Source organism: Propithecus coquereli, unplaced genomic scaffold, assembly GCF_000956105.1.
Source record: "Propithecus coquereli isolate 6110/MARCELLA unplaced genomic scaffold, Pcoq_1.0 Scaffold671, whole genome shotgun sequence".
NCBI classification, from domain to species: Eukaryota; Metazoa; Chordata; class Mammalia; order Primates; family Indriidae; genus Propithecus; species Propithecus coquereli.
The window spans coordinates 637312-656202 of record NW_012152741.1 but is presented as its reverse complement, the minus strand read 5'-3'; the positions used below and the strand labels follow the sequence as shown (position 1 = coordinate 656202).

Below are 18891 nucleotides of genomic sequence, written 5' to 3'. Positions count from 1 at the left end.
TTTCTGCCCCTCCCTAAGTCATTTTGGTAATTTACAGTTTCCTAAAATAACCATCCATTTCATCTAGATTTTCACATTTATTGGTATAAAAGCATACAAAGCATTTTCTTATAACTTTTTTTCATCTCCTGAGAATCCATGGTTAAATCTTCTTCCCTCATATCTTATTTTATTTATTTATTGTTTTGTCTTTTTCTCAGTCATGTCTGCCAGAGGATGGTCTACCTAGTTTGTTGGTCTTTTTAAAAGCCACCTCTTTATATCAAATCTTTTGTTTTCTATTTCACTAATTTCTGGTTTTATCTATAGTAACTTATTTATTTATTTATTGAGACAGGGTCTTGCTCTGTCATCCCAGCTAGAGTGCAGTGGCATCAGCCTAGCTTGCAGCAACCTCAAACTCCTGGGCTCAAGTGATCCTCCTGCCTCAACCTCCCAAGTAGATGGGACTACAGGTGCACACCACCACGCCTGACTAATTTTTCTATTTTTTGTAGAGACGGGGTCTTGCTCTTGCTCAGGCTGGTCTCAAACTACTGACCTCAAGCGATCCTTCCACCTCAGCCTCTCAAAGTGCTAGGATTACAGGCTTGAGCCACCGCACCTGGCCTTATAGTAACTACTTTATTCTGCTTTCTTGGTTGTTCTTTTCCTACCTTCTTGAGTGGAATAATTAGTTCATTTAATTTAAACCGTTTTGTTCTCCAATAAAAACATTTAAGACTATATATTCTCCTCTGGGAACCCCTATGGCCATATCCATAGGTTTTGATATGTAGTTTTCTCATTGACATTTATTCTAAATAGTCCATAAATTCCATTCTTATTTCCTGTTTAACACAAGTATTTTTAAATTTTCAAATGGCGGGAGAGCCTAGCCTTTTTGCTGTTGCTGTTAACATTTCCTTCTATTGAATTACAATTAGAAAATGTAAAATATGTTTTGCAATTAACTTGGAAATGGTGTTTTCCAAAGGTGTGGAGAACTTTTGAACCTGGGAACCAGATTGTTCCCTCTGCCTAAATGCCCTTCCCCAGTGTACCCAGTTGGCCAACTCCTATTTATCCTTCAAAACAGCTCAAGAGTCACATATTCTGGGACCAACCACTCCCGTCTTTTGGAGCAGATCTCTTAGGGAAGTATTGTTTTAAGGAAGGACAAACTACAAATAGATTCCGAATGTCCTCTTTGGTCTCCTGACATGATCTCCCAGGCACTCTCCTCATACACTCAGACAGCCATTCCACAGACACACCGGGGGCTAAGGGAGGTGCAGAAGGGGTCTGGCAATGACACTGCATATTTGTCTGGAAGGGGGAGGGATTGGGGGAGGGACAGGTCTAGCTCTTACCTGCTCTCTGCCAGCCTGCCTGAGGGGGTAAGCTTCATGGAGTCAAGGACCTGAGTAGGACAGCAATACTGGTGTAGAGTATGAGACGCTGTGGACCTGAGAGACAGCAAGAGACAGAAAGAGAGAGAGAGACAGAGAGAGAGACAGGGAGGGGAGTGGCGGGGTAGGTGATAGGGACAAGGAGGTGAGAGTGAGTGGGGCAGGGGAAAGGAGAAGACTGGGAAGAATGGAGGACCAGGAGTGGAAGAGGGGCGGGGGGAGGCAGGGAGAGAGGGATGGAGGGAAGATAAGGAAGGACAGAGGAAAAGAGGAAAGGAGGGAGGGAGGAAAAAAAGGAGGAAGGAGGGGGAAAGAAGGAAGGAGGGAAGGAAGGAAGGAAGGAAGGAAGGAAGGAAGGAAGGAAGGAAGGAAGGAAGAAAAAAAGAAAAAACCACAAAGTCAAGAAAGAGAGGACAGCACTCGAACCACATACAGAACACAACGACAACAGGGGGCAGTAGAGACGAAAGAGCCGGGTTGGGCCTCCTGTGTTCCAGGTGACTCCGTGGGGACCTCGGCTGGCCACTGAGACGCTGGGACACCACAGCAGGGAAGGGGGAAGGGAGCCCTCCTCACACCAGACGCCACAGGGGTAGGGAGAAGGGAAGGGGATGAAAGAGAAGGGGAAAAGATGTCTGGGGGCTCCCCTTATAGAAGACCCCTCATAGGAAGGAAGGAGGGAGGAGAGGCTCTGGGCCCAAGAGCAGGGAGAACCCAGCTGGGTAGTAGAGGGTAGAACACTGAAGGAGGAGAGGCAGAGAGACAGAGAGAAACCAAAAGAGACAGAAAAGAAGAAAGACAGGGAAAGAGGAAGACAGAGAAAGGGCGACACAAAAGATACAGAGAGAAGCCAGGGAGAGGCAGAGAGTGCCAGAGCAGAGGAGGGGTGAGGGCGGAGGTGGCTGACAAGGTCTCAGCGGTCTTGGTGACAGGATGGGACTCAGGGCTGGGTGGGCAAGGCAGAGGACAGGGTGGTTCCAAGCAGGAGTCTTTTGCTTCAAGGCCGGTGCCTTCCCCCTACCCCCACCCCAAGGCAGGGCCAATACTCCACCCCTGGTGCTGTGCTCCCACCCCTAGTGAAGGGTCCAAAGGCCCCTCTGCCTCCTGCTTCCCGCGATTAAAGTCCAGAGAATGGCAAGGAGTAGGAGGACGGACAGCAGGGTGGTGAGGCTGAGGGCCTGGTCCCTGCCCTACCCAGCTCAGTGCAGCTGCCAGGGGCACACCAGTTGGCCAGAGCCAGGACAAGCTGGGAGTGGAGCTGGCCCCTCCAGGTCAGCCAGGCCCTGTTCCCCCACAAGCCCCCGGAAGCAGGTTGTGGTTGGGCCAGCCATTCAAAAGCTAAGGGAAAAGCCAGATGTGGCTGCAGGCCAAGGCCAGCTGCAAATTTGAGAATGTCCAAATCTTGGAACCATATAGAGAATATTTGAATCTGAGACTCTTCTTATCAGAGGCTCTAGAATAATCGTCATCATCAGAGCGACTGTTTCTCAAAGGCTGCGAATTTGAGGATGCCCAAATCTTAGAATCTTGCAGAGAATCCTTGACACTCTTCTTATCAGAGACTCTGGAATAACCGTCATCATCAGAGTGATTGCTTGTCAAGTGCCATCTATGTGCCAGTCACCAGCCCAAGCTCTTGGCTCATTATCTCATTGAATCTGAGACTCAGAGATCCTTAGGCTGCTGGAATGCTGGTGTCAGAAAATCCCAGCGACTGAGCCTGGAGCCCTGTAGCGCAGCGCGAGGCTAGCACACCAGGGCAGCTGCCAGGCTCAGCCCTCACAGGCCGCAGACTGTGCTATTCAGGGCTCCAGGGGCCTTACAGAGCGGGGCAACTGGATGCCCACGGACTCGCCCACTCGAGCCAGCTACCTCCCCCAAGCCAAAGGCCTCCAAGAGTCCAAGGAGGGAGCCAGGAACCAGGAAGCCAGGAGGTTGCTGAATCAGCAGCCCAGGGACTGGATCCAGGCCTGGGCAGGAAGGGAAGGGGCCAGGCTGCAGGGCCCCGGTTCCTACCTGCTGCTCCTCCTGGGGGGCTCCATAGGTCTGGACCTGTCCCAAGGGCAGGCCCCCCGGCCCAGCCAGTGCCTCCACCGTGTCACCACCCCCTCCTCCCCAGCCCTTCCCTAGAAGGAGGAACCAAGGAGGCGGGGCCAGGCCAGCTGGGCCGCAGGCCAGGCTGCAACTGGAAACTTGGCTACTTCCCCTGCTCCCCCAGGAGGGCTGGGAACTCCTCATAAGAGGAAGTGGCCTGGAGAGCTCAGAGCTGTCAGTCACTCCTTTGGACCAAACCCCAGGCTGAGCTCCCTGTGCGTGCCTCTGCTGGAACGTCCCCAGGCACCCTGGCAAGTTCGTGTATCTAGCCCTATTCTCCTGAAGAGAAAACTGAGATGGAGAGAGGTTAAGTAATGCCACTAGTAAGTGACAGAACCCCAAGGTTAGGACATGATTTAGCCATTCCCCAATCTGAAATCTGTCCCCTCAGCCATATTGCTGCCTTGTGGAAACAGAAAACTTTCCACAGAAGCTTTTCACAAACATCTTCATTTTCAGCACAGAGACTATGTTTAGGAGTTGTTCTGGGACACTCCATATCAAGTAAAATTCAAATCACCCATTTTGGGCGATCAAGATGGGGCCCTGGCCAATATTCTTTACCACTGCAATAAGCTCTCTTTCCTGCGTTGTTTTTTAGACTGGTGAAGAAAAACGTTCCCTGAAGAGAAAAGGAAAAATCAGAAGAAATGCTGCTCACGATCAAGAGGCTGTTCTTCCAAGGAAATTACCCAGCCTGATTTTACAGATGGGGAAATTGAGGCCTGGAGAGGAGAAGAGTCTCACTGAAGTTCACACAGCAAGTCAGAGTAGACTCCAGGTGCCTGGCTCCCTGCCTACCCACTATAGCCATCTCCTGTCCTCCATGTGGGTGGGGCTGGAGAAAGGAGAGAAGTTTTAGGCTCCTGAAGTGTATGTACCACAGACCCAGGTCAGAGTGCCCCTGTCCTTTCACAGGCCCCAGAGCCCAGCCCCTAGCTGTTCTGAGCAGAAGGTGGCCCTGGGAGGGGCCAGGGGGCCAGTGATCTAGAAGGAATAGGAGCTGACAGGCAACAGGCCAGCCTTCCTGCCTCCCTGCTGGGGCAGCTGGTTCCTCTCAAGATAGCCAAAGCTGCAGAGGGAGAGAGGCCCTCCGGACCACCGCAATGTTGGCATCTGTGGGCCCTTTGTGGCCTCCTCTCCCTCTGCCCACCCCCTAAAGCCCTGGCCCTCAGGGCTTCTGGCCTCAGCCCCTGCTTCTTTTTTTTTTTTTTTAACTCTCCTTAAGCAACTCTCCTAGCTCCTATAGCAGCTTCGCCTTGTGCCCATTTGTAGTCATCACCCTAAGAGCTGCAGCCCTGGTCCACACCCTTCTCTTGGCCTGGCAGGAGTTGAGAGACAGAAATTTTAGTCCTGGCTCTGAGGCTGATGCTGTGTGACCTTAGGCAAGCCGTTTCCTCTCCCTGGTGAGGCAAAAACAACCTACACTTTTGGTCCCTGGTTCAGCTGAGTACAAGTCCCAGCTCTACTATTTTTTAGCTGGGAAACCACTCTGAGGCTCGGTTTGTTCATCTATAGAAGAGGGGTGGCAGTTCCTACCTCACAGGTTCTTGTAAGGATTCAGTGACACAAAGTGTGTACATGATGAAGAGTCACAGCTTGAGCCTGAGAGAGCCTGACCCTTCTCCCAGGGAGGCAGAGGAGACGTGTGGGAAGCCTGTTTGTTTCAGGATGGGGGGAAGACTCCTAGCAAATTATTCCTTAATCTAGGGCCGCTTTTGGAATTCGGTCATACCTGAGTGTGTTGGGTAGACTCGTGATAACCAAGGGGAAGAAAGAAATAAGGGCAAGGAGCTTGACCCAACCACGGAGCACTGGCAGTTCCTTCTTTCACTTATTCAACAGATACTGTGGACCAGGCGCCATGCCAGGTGCTGAGTACAGCAGTGACTAAGGGCAGACAATGTCCTGCTCTCATGGAGCTTATATCCAAGTGAGAGGAGACAGACATTCACCAACTAATGGAATTAAACTGAGCTAAAAGTGGAGGCAGCCAGGGGAGAGTGTTCCAGGCAGAGGAAACAACCTGGGCAAAGGACCCAAGGTGGTATTTCCAGCAAGTGCAAAGAGGCCAACGTGGCGGAGTGGGAAAATCACAGGGGAGAGAGGTGAAACTGTAGATGTTGGCAGGGGCCCAACCATGCAGAGCCTCGGAGGCCTCAGTAAGAAGGGTTTCCATATTTATACCGAGAGCAATTTGGAAGCCTATGGTTTGTGGACAGGCATGGGGAGGGGGAGTATCTCTGAAGCTCCTGAAGTTGTATGAAAAATATTAATTTCTGAGGAGAGTATATCTAGCTTTCACCAGATCCGCAGATGGGTTTGTGATCCTAAAAGGGCAGGGAATCTTCTTATATGATTCCATTCACTAAGTTCCTATGATAAGCTAGTGGCTGCCATCCCAGAACCTTCTGTGAGCTAACCTCTACCCCCCACCTCCAGCTAGTCTTAGTCTTTCCCCATCTTCAACCTGTGCCTCACCCAGATGGAAGCCCTTGGAATTCTCGGCTATGCTCTGCCGCTCCACGCCTCACCTTCACCTGTACTGTCCCTCTGTGCCTCCACTGCCACCTCCCCATCTGGCTAGCTCCCTCTTGTTCTTCAAAAGTCAGCTAGACGTTGTGCCCTCTGGGAACCTGCCCCGACCCCATCCAGGCAGGTAGGATCACCTCCTTTGTGTCCTTCCACCCTCTCTTCTCTTGGCCAGCTTCTCTCGACACTGTCTTTTCAGATGCCTGTTGCCTTCTCGGACGGGAGCTCTGTGAGGGCGGGAGCCAAGTCTTGTTCATTTCAGTGTCCCCAGCACCCAGCACAGGGCACCACATATGTTTGTGGGAGACAATGCACACAGAAGCAGAGGCTGCAAGATGGGCCGGTGGACACTAGAGGGCACTGTGGCCATTAGAATCCTGCACCAGGCCAACCCAGGAGGCACTCTGGGGCCAGGCACACAAATGGAGCCCAGAAAGCATGGAAACTGTTGCTAGGCCCTGCAGTTCCTCAGCTCAGGACCTAACTGACCAGGGCCACAGTTCCAGCCCCCCAATATACCTTCTTCCCTTTTTCCAGACCAGGCCATTTCTCATGACAGTCCCATCTCACTGAAGATACAGCTTTAGTTCTTCACAAATTCAGGTGCCAAACACCTCTCCCACAGCTCTGGCCTGCAACACTCTCCATTTCACCTTGCCCCACCCCACCCCACCCCTCACCTGGCTAACTTCTACTCATCTTCCAAGTCCCAGCTTAGATGTCAGCTTGGAGAAGCCTCCCTGACCCTCAGGCTGGGTTAGGTATACTTCCGCCATGTTCCCAGAGCACCCTACGCTTCCCCTGTAATTGTCTGTAATTGTCTGTTTCCTTGTTTGTTTCCCAGCAAGACAGTGGGCTTCATCAGAGCAAGGCCCATCACTCAATTATTTGCCACCATATCAACTGCATTTAGCAGCATCTGGCACACTGTAGGTACTCAATAAATTGTCCAGGAATGAAAGAATAAATGAATGAATGGATGGATGGATGACTTTAGGCAAGCCACTTTACCTTTCTAGGTTTCGGTTTCCTCACCTGTAAATCACCCCATCTTGGCAGGGTGGCCACAAGGATTAAGGATAATGCGTGTCAAATGCTCTGTAGCAGTATCTGATATATAGTAGACATTTTCTGAATTCAAGCAATTATTAGTATTTGGAGCAGCGAAAAAAGCAAAGGGAGGAGTTGAAGGAGACTGCCCTGAGCCTGGGATAATCTCTCCCACTTAGGTTTACCATCTATATATGGAAGATGGCTTTAACAGTAATAATAAAACTGTCATTTTTCATTTAAAAAATAACAACAGTACCTACTATGTGCCAGGCCAGAAACAGGAGGCCCCCAAGGAGGTGGTAGGAAGCCTCTAGTCTCAGCTAGAGGATGCGAGGCCAGGACCAAGGCCAGAGCTGTGGGCATCGCCCCTGCGTCTGGAGAACAGTCATTACTGGCACAGCTGGTTCCAAACTCTTTACTCATAGGTGAAAACTTGTCTAAGGTAATCATTAATTCCCTCTGTAATTAATATAAAAACTGCAGGGTTTGTATTAATGGAAAAGTAAGCTCAAGCGTCAAGCTGATAATATTGATAATGTGTACTTGTAATTATATACTGCAGATAACTATAAATCCAGTCACTGAACTAATAAAATACAAAAATTCCTGAAGCAACCAAGAACTTGGTAGAAGCTGCACCATAAGTAGCATTATACCAGTTGTTCTGAGGCTATGAAAATCACCACAAGCTGGTAGCAATGCTGTACATTTGTATTCACGGTACCTTTAAAAGCTGTTTTGGCATCAAATAAGGGGGCATTTTTAGATACACAGCATGTTTTGACGCAAAAACATAGTGAGCAAAGGTCATCTTGCTATAAACTACAGAGCTAAACCTTGATGGACAGGCAATCGTGGGTCTCTGAGTGGACTACCCCCCCAGGCTCTGACCTCACTTGTGTGCACATAAAAAGTGTGTTTGTTGTAGAAGAAATGCCAAGTAGCAAGTATTTTGCCTCTCTACCCTCATCCACTTCTAAGGGAATCGACTCCCACCTACAGGCCCTTACTGCCTTATGTTGCCACGGGCTGGACAGAATCACTGTGGTCAGGAAGGGGTGGACCCTAAAGCTGGAAGGTCACATAGCTTCCAGGTTGGCGGCCATAATAGGCTGTGTGCAAGCAGAAGAAGCCAGTCCAGAGAGAGGAGTCAGTGAAAAAGGGATTACAGGGACCAGTAAGCTGTGAGAGAGAGAGAGAGAGAGAGAGAGACAAGACATGGGCCCAGGAGATGCAGGGAATAAGAGAGTAATCTTGGTCCTTGACTTCCTGGTCCCACTTCCAGCTGGTGTGAGGCCTGGCCCTACTTCATTTACTGTTCTTAGATTCTGTGAGATGTAGCCTCACAATAGTCCCCCCCACTCCACCCTTTATTCTCGAGCTAGTTTGAGTGGGCTTCTGTTCCCTGCAACAAAATGTACCCAGACGAAGACAAGTGAAAATTGGGAATATAAGTGCAGGGCTTGCATAAGCAAAATTGCATAAAGAATAATTACATAGACAGGGGCGAATGCAATTATATGGCATTTGTGTTTGTTCACCCAAAATCTCCCTCATTTCCTGACACTTGCTACCACGGCCACACATTACAGCCACACACTCACACACGCTGACATTCGGTGACACACAGAAACAAATGCAGCAACAACCAGACATGCCTCTTTGCAGACCCCCTGCCATGAAGGGACACACGTCAGCATGCAGTGTCGCCCTGCGCTCTTCACGGCCACATTGACGCGAAGCCGCCGACATGCAGCAGCGCACACCCACAAGCATGATGGCCGTGGTGCTGCCCGTGAGGCTCAGGGCAGGAGTCGAGGCTCCACTGGGCTCTGCGCAGCCTCCCTTCCCCAGCTGCCAAGTGACTCATCCCCAGGGCTGCTAATTAAAGCCAGGACAGAGGGGACAGAGGCAAGGGGAGGGGAAGAGAGAGAAGGCAAGTTTATTTTGGTGCCAACCAGGCACTCAGCCAGCTTAGGGGTCACCCACTTCCTGGGGCTGGGCCAAGCAGGGGCAGGAGAACACAGAGAGGAAGGGGAGAGAAGAAGAACCTCTTACCCTTTCTCGCCCCTCTTGAGCTTCCTGGAAAGGTACCTCCTTTGGGAAAATTACCCCGACTCCCCCCCACCTTCCTCCTCCTCCATCCCACTGTCAGAACCCAACTCTGCCCCGTCTACACTCCTTACACACTGGCTGTCTACCTCATTACCACACTCCCATCAGGGCTTGCCCAGGCTGGTTCATCTGTGCCTGCAGCAACTTCAGACTGAGAGCCCCCCACTGGCAGGGACCCCCATTGCCCGCTTCCGTCACCCCACGGGTGGCCCAAAACAAGCTTGCTATATAGGGAATGCTCCGTACGTGCTTCTGGAATACAACTGGGTTGGCCACGGGATAGTGGCTAACAGATCACAAATCTGATGGTCTGCATGCCTATCTTAATTCTGCCATGGGGTAAATTATTTTAGCTCTCTAAGCCTAAGTTTTCTCATCTGTAAAATGACAAGAACATATGCCCTATAGGATTAGTGTGAAGATTAAACGAGAATATAGGTAAAGTGCCCAGCACACAACAGCTTTAACCGTCGTTCAGTAAGTCCTGCTGCTGCTGCCGATTAGGACGATGAATCACACCCCCACCTCAGGCCTGGGGTATAGCAATTACACAGGGCCAAGTTCCAAACCTGGCTCCACCACATAGTACCTGGGGGATCTCAGACAAGTCACATAAGCTCTCAAAGTATTGTTTCATATGTAAAACGGGGATTCAGGACATGACACCGTAGATTCACTGTAAAGATGAAGTGAGGCGTCCTGTGTGGAGTTCAGCCCTTAGAAGTGGCTTGATAAATTACAGCAGTGATCACCAAGGGACAGCAGGAGGAGCTCAGACCTCTGGGGCCAGAGAAGCCCAAGAGAGAGAAAGCCACCAGGGTGGAGTTGGGCAGCCAGGGCAGGCTTCCCAGAGTGGGCAGGACTGGAGTTGGACCCCCCAGAGCCAGAGAGCACTCAGCAGGCAGTAAGTGGCAAAGTTCCAGGCAAAGGGAGTGGTAGGAACAGAGAGTTGGGCGGGGTGCGCAGAGGGCTGAGATGAACGAGAGGAGGCATGGGAGGAAGAGGTGGATGCAGCTGGGGTGGCTCTTGGGACTGGTGGAGTCTTGGACATGTGGATGGGGAGCCACAGAAGGTTCGTGAGGTCTCAGCCATCCCAGATTGCCAGGAGGTCAAAATAAGGAGGGATCTTAGAGATTATCTAATCCAAACTCCTATCGGACAGATGGGGGCACGGAGGCCCAGAGTGGGAGGCCTCCTCTGGGAACAGAGCCAGCAGTGGCTCCTCCTCCGACTTCTCCTGACTGCAGCAGCTCAGGTTGCCATGGGGACGTCCCTGGCTCTACAGAGTGTCAACGGCTCCCCCACCCTCTCCCTCCTTTCCTAGCAACAGGCCACCTCCTCCAGCTCTCACCCTCTCACCCTTGTGTGCCTAGCAACCCCAGCCTCATCCCCAGAGCACCTCCCCACCTTCCAGCCTGACCCTCACTGTGGCAGCACCTCTAGGCCTGGGCTCTAGCAGGCCCCTCCTGCCCCGCTCTGTTTTCAAGTTCTACACTTCTCCACATTTTTCCAGTTTGATTACGCAGTGTATGACAGTGGCTTGGGTTAGGGGCGAGTGGAGGGCACTACAATTTGTTGAGCCACCTATTTTATGCTAAGCATTGCTTTACTTTAAGTTCTCTTATCAACCCAGAGAAGTCAAGATTATTGTTTCTATTTCACCAATGTGGAACTAAGGACTGGAGAAGTTAAGGGACTTTGCAAAGAGCACACAGCTAGGAAGCAGGCTCTGTTACTAGCTAGCTTTGTGACCTTGAGCCATGGCCAGTTGCTCTCTGGACCTTGGCTTAAGGTGTCTTTAGGTTAGATCTGTGACAACTTCTCACAGATCTACAGGAAGTCCAGGCACCTTCCTCTGCCCACAGCCCTCCCCCATCACCAGCTGTTCAGCTCTAATTAGATTCCACACTTCCTCTGATACCCCATACTTAGAAGCCCTCAGGCCTGGGCCCTGCCATGGGAGGTTTGCAATCTACCTACTCTGCTCACTCCTTGCTATACAGTTTCCACAAGAGTCCAGGCCTAACCCTTCTCCCCACTGTTTCTTCTACCCTCCTAGCCCTTCCTTCTCCACAAACACATATGCACACATAACACTTATTAGATGAAGAAACTGCGGTTCCAAAGGACAAATTTGTCCAGTCACATGACTAGAAAGCAACTTAGGCGAAAATGAAGCCCTTTGCCTGGATCCAAAATTTCTGCCCTTTCTATACTACAGAGCCTAGCCTCTCTCCTCCAACTTTCCCCAGCTCCCCACTGATGACAGAAGGTAGCTGTGACCCAGCCCCAACCAGTGTTCTGAACTATAACAGTTGCTCTTTTCCTGCCCAGATCTGTTTTGGCCCCACCAACTGCTCTCTGTCTCTAAATTCACCCCTTGCTTTCTTCCACGTGCTGATTCCACCTCCTGCAATACCTTCGTTATACAAAGTCTGCACGGCAGCTCTCTATAGCCCTGCTCGCACATTGCCTGCTCTAGGAAGCTCTCCCTGATCCCTAACTGGAGTGAACTCAGGAATCTACAAGTGGTCCCAAGAGCATCCTCAAAGGGCCCCACCCGGCCCTGGTTCCATGTTAAAGGGTCTTCCCGCCACGTTGGAAACATCTTGCTCCACACATGCCACACATTAGGCCATTCCCACAGCCTGACTTTGTCCCTCGCTTCCCCGACTGCTGAGTCCTCAGGGCCCCTATAGCCTCTTTGACTGTGGGCCCAGGATGGATGGCAGGAAACGTGTCTGAGTAAAACAAATGCTGGCTTTGGAACCAGACAGCCCAAGGCACTGACTCTGTCGGAACCTCATTTTCCTCAGCTGTAAATCAGGGATCGTAATCCCTGCCTAATAGGGCTGTTGTGAGCATTAAATAAGATTATATTCAGAGTTCTTAGTAGGAACCAAGATGATTGCTATAATTTCTAATATCAGGATGAGGATGAGGATGATTATTATTATCTGCCAAGCTGTGGAGAGCTCCCACGGTGACAGTGTGGGCAGGGTTCTGGGATTGGTGTCAGGCAGACCTGGGTTTGAATCTTGGCTCCGCCATATATTAGTTGCCTGGCTATAGGCAAACCCCCTAACCATCCTAAGCCTCAGTTTCCTCAACTGTAAAACAACGATGATAAAGCCGGCCCAGTTTCCACCTACGGTGTCGCCGGGAGAATCAAACGAAAGAAAGTCCCTGAAAACTTCTGAAAGTTGTAAAGGCCCAATGTATGTCATCATGTGACTTATGATTATGATCATTCTTAAATTCCCTGGGCTCCTAGGAACTCCCCTGCAGGGCAGGGCTGAGAATTAGAGACACCTTCCATCTTGCTCCTCAACAAGTAGCAGGCACAATATTGGGGGTGCCTGGTAGGAGCCCCATGCTTGGGGTCAGCCCAGGTTGCCTTTCTCTAAGCCCTCAGTGGGACAGTGAGATTGATGTTCTTTGTTAGACGGGGTGCTTTCGTAAGTGCTAGGACAAGCTGAGCCTGTGATATGCTCCTTGGCTGCATGTTGGGACTAATTATTTCTCATCACATCCCCCTTGCCTGGACACTAGGACTGACTGTGTCCATCACATTCCCTCTGCTTGAATGCTGGCCTCAGCGTGTGTCCATCCCACAGCCGAAACCTTGGCTCTGGGCATCAGTGTGTTCATCTCAGACTCCCTGCCTGGGATGCTAGGACAGAGTGTGTCTCATCAGACACTTTTGTCTGCATGCTGGCATCCTCTGCCTGCAGCCCATAGCCACTGCCTGGATGACAAGACCAGGGCTGCTGCATGTTTGGGCAAGCTGTGCCCTGCACAAGGGGTCACAGCCAAGAAGGCATGAACAGGGGCTGATACCCAACCCATGCTATGCTTATCACACCAGGAATCCTGGTGAAGGGCCACAGTAGCCCAGAGGAAAGGAAGCATTTTTTCTAATCGAGCCACTCGAAAGGACGCCCTTGAAAGGGGCATCTTATTCTATCTTTCACCAAGGTGCCATATATGCTAGTGGCAACCCTGGCTGGGATGGACTGTACCCATCTGTGCCTCTGCTGCCTGGGCCCGTCTTGTCTCTGAGGCCCATCCCATAACCCCAACCTGGATGATAAGGCTGACTGGGCCCTATCCTGACCCCCTCCCATCATTCCCATCTAATCCCTACACTTGACACTTCTGCCTTCATGAAACTTTTGATGGGGTTAGGCATTGAAAATGCACAAAGAGCCCTTGTCTCTACTCCAGTTTTACTCCTGCCTCCCAAGTGGCGAATGGATCATGCCTTTAAAACTGACTGAAGCTTGTAAACTTTTTTTACCAAGCACGCAAAAAAAAATCTTACTTTCATTGTTACGTATATTTCTAATGTCTAGAATGTGTTGCATTCGAAGTCCATCCAAATCTCACTACTCAGGGCTGGCATGGTTCAGGATGGAATGTGATTGCTAGGCCAGAGAAGCCCAGCATCTATTGTACCCTCTTCTCCTGGGAGGAGAAGATGGAAAAGGTCCCGGGTCCAGAGCTGACCTCTCTAGAGATTGGCTTTCACATCTGGGCAGCTCCTGTTAACCCCTGTGGTATTTAGCCAAGCCCCCAAGTCAGCTAGGGTCCGAAAGACTAAGAACAGTCTTCAACCCCCCACACACACCTGCCACAGCCCCCGTCCTCCCACCCCACTCCTTACCCACTCCTAATACCAACAGGAAAAAACCCTGAGTTGGCCCCTAACCCTGCCCATGGATCCCGAAGTGACAAACTAGAGGCCCCCACCCCAGGCCCTGCCCCATCTCCCAACTACTATTAAAGAAAGGAGGTACTGACCTGACTGTTCTGGAATTCTCACCATCAGATCTGAAAGGGAAACAGAGAAAAAACAACAACACAGTCAGTATATGCTCTCTACTCTTCTCCTCCCTCTGCCCTATGTAGTGGCCTTGAGGGTCTTGAGCCCTAATGCACGTCATGAAAACAAGGGGAAGGGTCATTTCATGCAGAGGGAATGGCAAGTGCAAAGGCTGTGAGAGGGGAAAGCGCCTGGCCAGTTGGAGAAATGGGGAAGAAGACAGGGTGGCTGCGGTGCAGTGAGCAGGGGAAGAGCGGAGAGAGACGAGGTCAGAGGGGTACCAGGAACGAATCACGTGGGGCCTAATGGGTCATGGCAGAGTGCGGCTTCCCTCTGAGTGGCCTGAGAGGCAGCCTGTAGCCACGGCAGGGGCAAAGCCTGAGCTTTAAGCACAGAAAGACCTGGGCTCAAATTATCGGCTCTGCCACTTACCAGCCCCGTGACCTGGGCAGGTCGCTTCAACCCTCTGAGTCTGAGGCTCAGTCTCCCCATTTGTAACATGAGGCCAATCCTCACAGTGATGTTGGGATGATTAAGCCCTTTGGAACCCAGCAGACAAATACCAGGTATTATTAACACCATAGAAGAGGCTTTGCCAATTGCCTGGTCCAACCTGCTTATTTTCCAGATGAAGAGAATGAGGCTGAGAGGGTAAATGAGTCAGCTGCCAGGCTCCTTTGTACTACACTGGTCGCCTTTCTCATTGTGAGGCCCCTCAGAGGCCAAGAAAGAACGAGAGAAGAGAATGGAGTAGGGGACAGCTCTGAGGGAACAGTTAAATCTGAACCATGCCCCTCCTCCCTCCCTGCCAGCTACTCCTCCCCAAGAGCTTGAGAGGAGTATGCAAGCACACGCGTGTGTGTACCCGTGTGTGCATGCGTGCGTGTGCAGGGGAGAGGGAAGGTTAGGACAGTGGGGCAGCCGTCCACCGGGGGCAGGGAAGGGGAGGAAGGAGGACCAGGGAACTTGGAAGTGTTTGTCTTCCTCCCTCTTCACCCCAGGCCTCCTGCCCTCTCCCATGTTGGGCTGCAAAGAAGATAAAGATGAACACGTCCCAGGCTCTGTCCTCAGCTGAGAGGGCCAAGACATGACTTTAGTGAGGAGAGCATCCATCTACGCTGAGTGCCAAATGACAGAGGGACACACAGGGAGGGGAGGTGGGCCTCGTAAGAAGTAGGGCGGGCAGGCAGGCAATCAGGGTGTTGGAGCTCAGCACTCCAGTTCCACTACTTACTGGCCATGTAATCCTGCGGAAGGCACCCCACTGTCGAGCCTCAGTGTTTTCACTTGTAAAACGGTGCATGAGAGTGGGCAATGGCAAGAATCCCTCCCTCTACGTGGTGGCTGTGAGGCTTGGTCTAGCACACTGCCTGGCACATGCTACATGCTCAGCTGATGACAGTGGTACCAACCTTTAGCCTTCTCAGCTCCCCGAAGGAACAGAGGACCAGGGCCACAGAGCACCTTATCACATTTATTAAAACTTCCCATCTCCCTCTGCAGCAACAAGATTGCTTCTGAGGCCCGGCCCAATTGTTCTCATGTACTAGATCTGAGGGGCCTGGACTTTAATGACTCCCCAGCTGCCTACAGAACTGCGGCCAAGCCCCCCAGCCTGTCTCTCTAACACCCACCCTCTGCCCTAGGCAGTCTGGTTTCCTCACGACTCACCTACCCCCAAACCCAGCACACATTTATTATCTACTGTATACCGGGGCCTGATCTGGGAATACAACCCCTCAAGGAGTTCACGGACTGGCAACCTGCCCCAATCTACTTTAGGATTTAAATAACATATATAATCACCTCCACCATCATTGTGAATAATCATCGAGCACATACTATGTACCAGACATGGTGTTAGGCTCTTTTCGTACATTATCTCTGTTGATCCTGTGAAGTGGGGGTTATTCATCCAATGTGAAAATGATGAAACTGAAACTCAGAGAGATTGTAATGACATGCCCAAGGTGACACAAGCAGGGGAGCTTAGAGTGAACCCCAACGCTTGTGCTCTTACTACCACACTCCACTGTACCAGAAGCTCAGTGCTGGGCACACACACACAGTTAGGGTGAGTTCCCCCATCTTCATTCCCCAGTATCAAGCCAGAGAGGTACTGATAGACCCTTCCTCTCCAGTGCTCTTCTGAGAGACTACAAGAGACGTACTTCTGCTCGAAAAGTATTTCTATATGATGTTACAGTCCTCAAGATGGCAGCAAAGCAGAGCAAAAGAGCTCCAAGTCAACTGCAGAGTGAATTAGCCAATTCTCCTCACTGCAGACTGACTCTTACTAGTTTGAGGGTACACAGCATCATATGACCCTCAATGTGGGGGTGCAGCTCACCTCAGAGGTCTATCACCCTTTCTGCAGTTAGCATATTATTAATATTATATAGTCAACAATTATCACCAGCGCTGTGCTGTCCACCTCACCTCTTCCTTTCTCATGCCCTGCCCAATGTTCGATCTGCCTCCTACTTCATGAAGCTGGGTCACCACTCTTTTGGGAGGTAGTAGAGACTGGTAGAAAGAATGCTGGGTTCTGTTATGGCTCATTCCCTAACTGGCAGGGTAAACTTGGACAAGTCACTTCCCTCTGGACCTTGGTTCTTCACCTGTAAAACGATGGGGCTACGTTAGTTGAGTTCCAAGGAATCTTCAGGCCTTAAAATATTTCATTCCTTCAGAACCCTAAAGTTTTTCTTTTATCTAGATCCTGCTAGCTACATGGGGAAGCAAAGACCTAGAGACCAGACCCCACTTTGTCAATCCATGTCAGTAGAGATGGATTCTCCTGCTACTCCCTCTCTTAATGAAAGGCCACATAGGACCCCAGGATTCTCCAAAGGCTTGGACATGCCAATTCCCATCCACAGCAGCGACGCTCAATAACCAGTAACGTATTGAAGCCTATGAATATAGTGACCATATTTTCTGAACCAAAAACTTGAGCATGGAATCTGACCAAGGATTTTGATGCTGCTGCTTCCAGATACAAGGGGCAATCTGGAAGATGGGAGGCTAAATAGCAAAATATCAAAAGTTCCTGAATCTTTTGGGGGCTTATGGGGATAATAGAGCAGAATGAATGAAAAGAACGGAGGCCCTAGAGTCACCTTGTTGGAGTTTCTGTCTTTGCCTCCTCACTGAATTCCCTGCCTCTTATTTGGGTCCTCCAAGCTATCTATAAGCAGTAACTGGGGGAATATGGTGCCTCTCCCCAAGAACCTGGAATTAGATAAACAAGGTTGGCCTCTGAAAGCTAAACTAATTAAACAAACACAAATGTACTGGAAATAAGATGTACAGAGTCACCTGAATGAGAGAGACTAGTCCTCAAGCCAGCATTTGAGTAACGTGTCTAAACGATCGTGTGTCCAACAGAATCCAGGAGGTTGGACACTAATGGAAGTAGATTTTTTAAAAAATGAGACTTGAAGGGGTAATTGTGAACAGGGCTCCTCCCAGGAGTGTCCTAAGGAAAAACAGGCAGGTACTCTGGTCCAAGAATCATGCGGGTCTCTCCAAAAGCCGAGAGCCAGCCCTGGGGCAGCCAGGCAACTTTTCTCTGTAACATCACCTTGTTTGATTGCAAGTGTCTTCAATGGACAACTCCTTTCCCACATTGACCGCTACAGGAACATTCTAAAGCACAAATCAGTTGACGTGGTTCTCCTGCTTTCAATGTTCTACAATTTCCCCACTGACCTCCCTACTGATCAAGCCCAACCTCTCCAAAGCTCTAAATCTCACTCCTTCCACCTGCCTTTCGAGCACATCTGTTGGTTGCTACCTCTGGAACACACTTTCCCCTCTTTATGTTTTTTAAATGATTTTTAATTTTATTAAAGTAATACAAGAACATGGTTTAAAAAGTCAAATTGTAAAAGGATCTTTACAAAAACAATGGTTTCCTTTCAACTCTTTTAGTTACCTTTTTCTGAGTTGATGGTCTTATTTTTTAGGTATATGTTCACATGGCTGATCCATTTTTGACATTGTCTTTTGTGTCCTTTTTTAATATTATTTTTTGCCAGTCATACATGTCTATAGATTTTCAAGTCACATTGCACTGCAGGGATTGCTAAAAACAAAAAACAGGCCAGGCACAGTGGCTCATGCCTGTAATCCTAGCACTCTGGGAGGCGAGGCAGGAGGATCATTTGAGCTCAGGAGTTCGAGACCAGCCTGAGCAAGAGCGAGACCCCGTCTCTACTAAAAAAATAGAAAGAAATTAGCTGGACAACTAAAAATATATAGAAAAAATTAGCCGGGCATGGTGGCGCATGCCTGTAGTCCCAGCTACTCGGGAGGCTGAGGCAGAAGGATCGCTTGAGCCCAGGAGTTGGAGGTTGCTGTCAGTTAGGCTGATGCCACGGCACTTTAGCCCGGGCAACAGAGCCAGACTCTGTCTCAAAAAAATAAAAAAAAAAAAACTAAAAAACAAAAACAAACAAAAAAAAACAAATTCCCTGCTTTACCCCTCCTTCCTCCCAACTCCCAGTTTCAAAGGCAACTCCTGTTCAACTCTTTGAACTGCTTTTTCAGTATTTTCCTCCTTGCTTCTAAAGAACACATGCATCCTTCTGTTTCTTGATTTGTTTTTTCAGTTTTATATGTTATGTCCTGAATTCCTACTACGCAGTAAGAGAATACAGCTCTCTTACACACACTGCTACCACCACGTATGTCTTTAAACGCTGTTTTACTCGCATGACTGTGTGTTGACTACTTCCATTCACTCCAGTGTCCTGCAGGTACACACATGCCCTCCTCTCATTCCAGCATTAGAGTTATACCGCAAAGTCTGGGTTAAATCAACATTGGTGATAAATCAACATTATTATGACTGCATGGATACTAATAATGGATAAA

The 18891-nt window shown here is 49.9% G+C and overlaps 1 protein-coding gene across 4 annotated transcripts in view; it reads right to left on the bottom strand.

Moving 5' to 3' along the window:
• The window catches only part of IQSEC2 (IQ motif and Sec7 domain 2), a 76442-nt gene that overhangs the window by 39182 nt on the left and 18369 nt on the right, over positions 1-18891 (bottom strand). For 2 of the 4 annotated variants that reach the window (XM_012660648.1, XM_012660649.1), the window contains exons 1-2: positions 3408-3526; positions 1353-1448 (exon numbers count right to left, since the gene is read on the bottom strand). The exons of 1 other annotated variant lie outside the window; for it this stretch is intronic. In XM_012660648.1, the coding sequence (XP_012516102.1) occupies positions 1353-1448; positions 3408-3433 (122 nt within the window). In that variant the 5' untranslated portion in view covers positions 3434-3526. Of the gene's footprint in view, positions 1-1352; positions 1449-3407; positions 3527-13988; positions 14019-18891 lie in introns of those variants that run through there. One more of the 4 variants, XM_012660647.1, reaches the window with a different exon arrangement.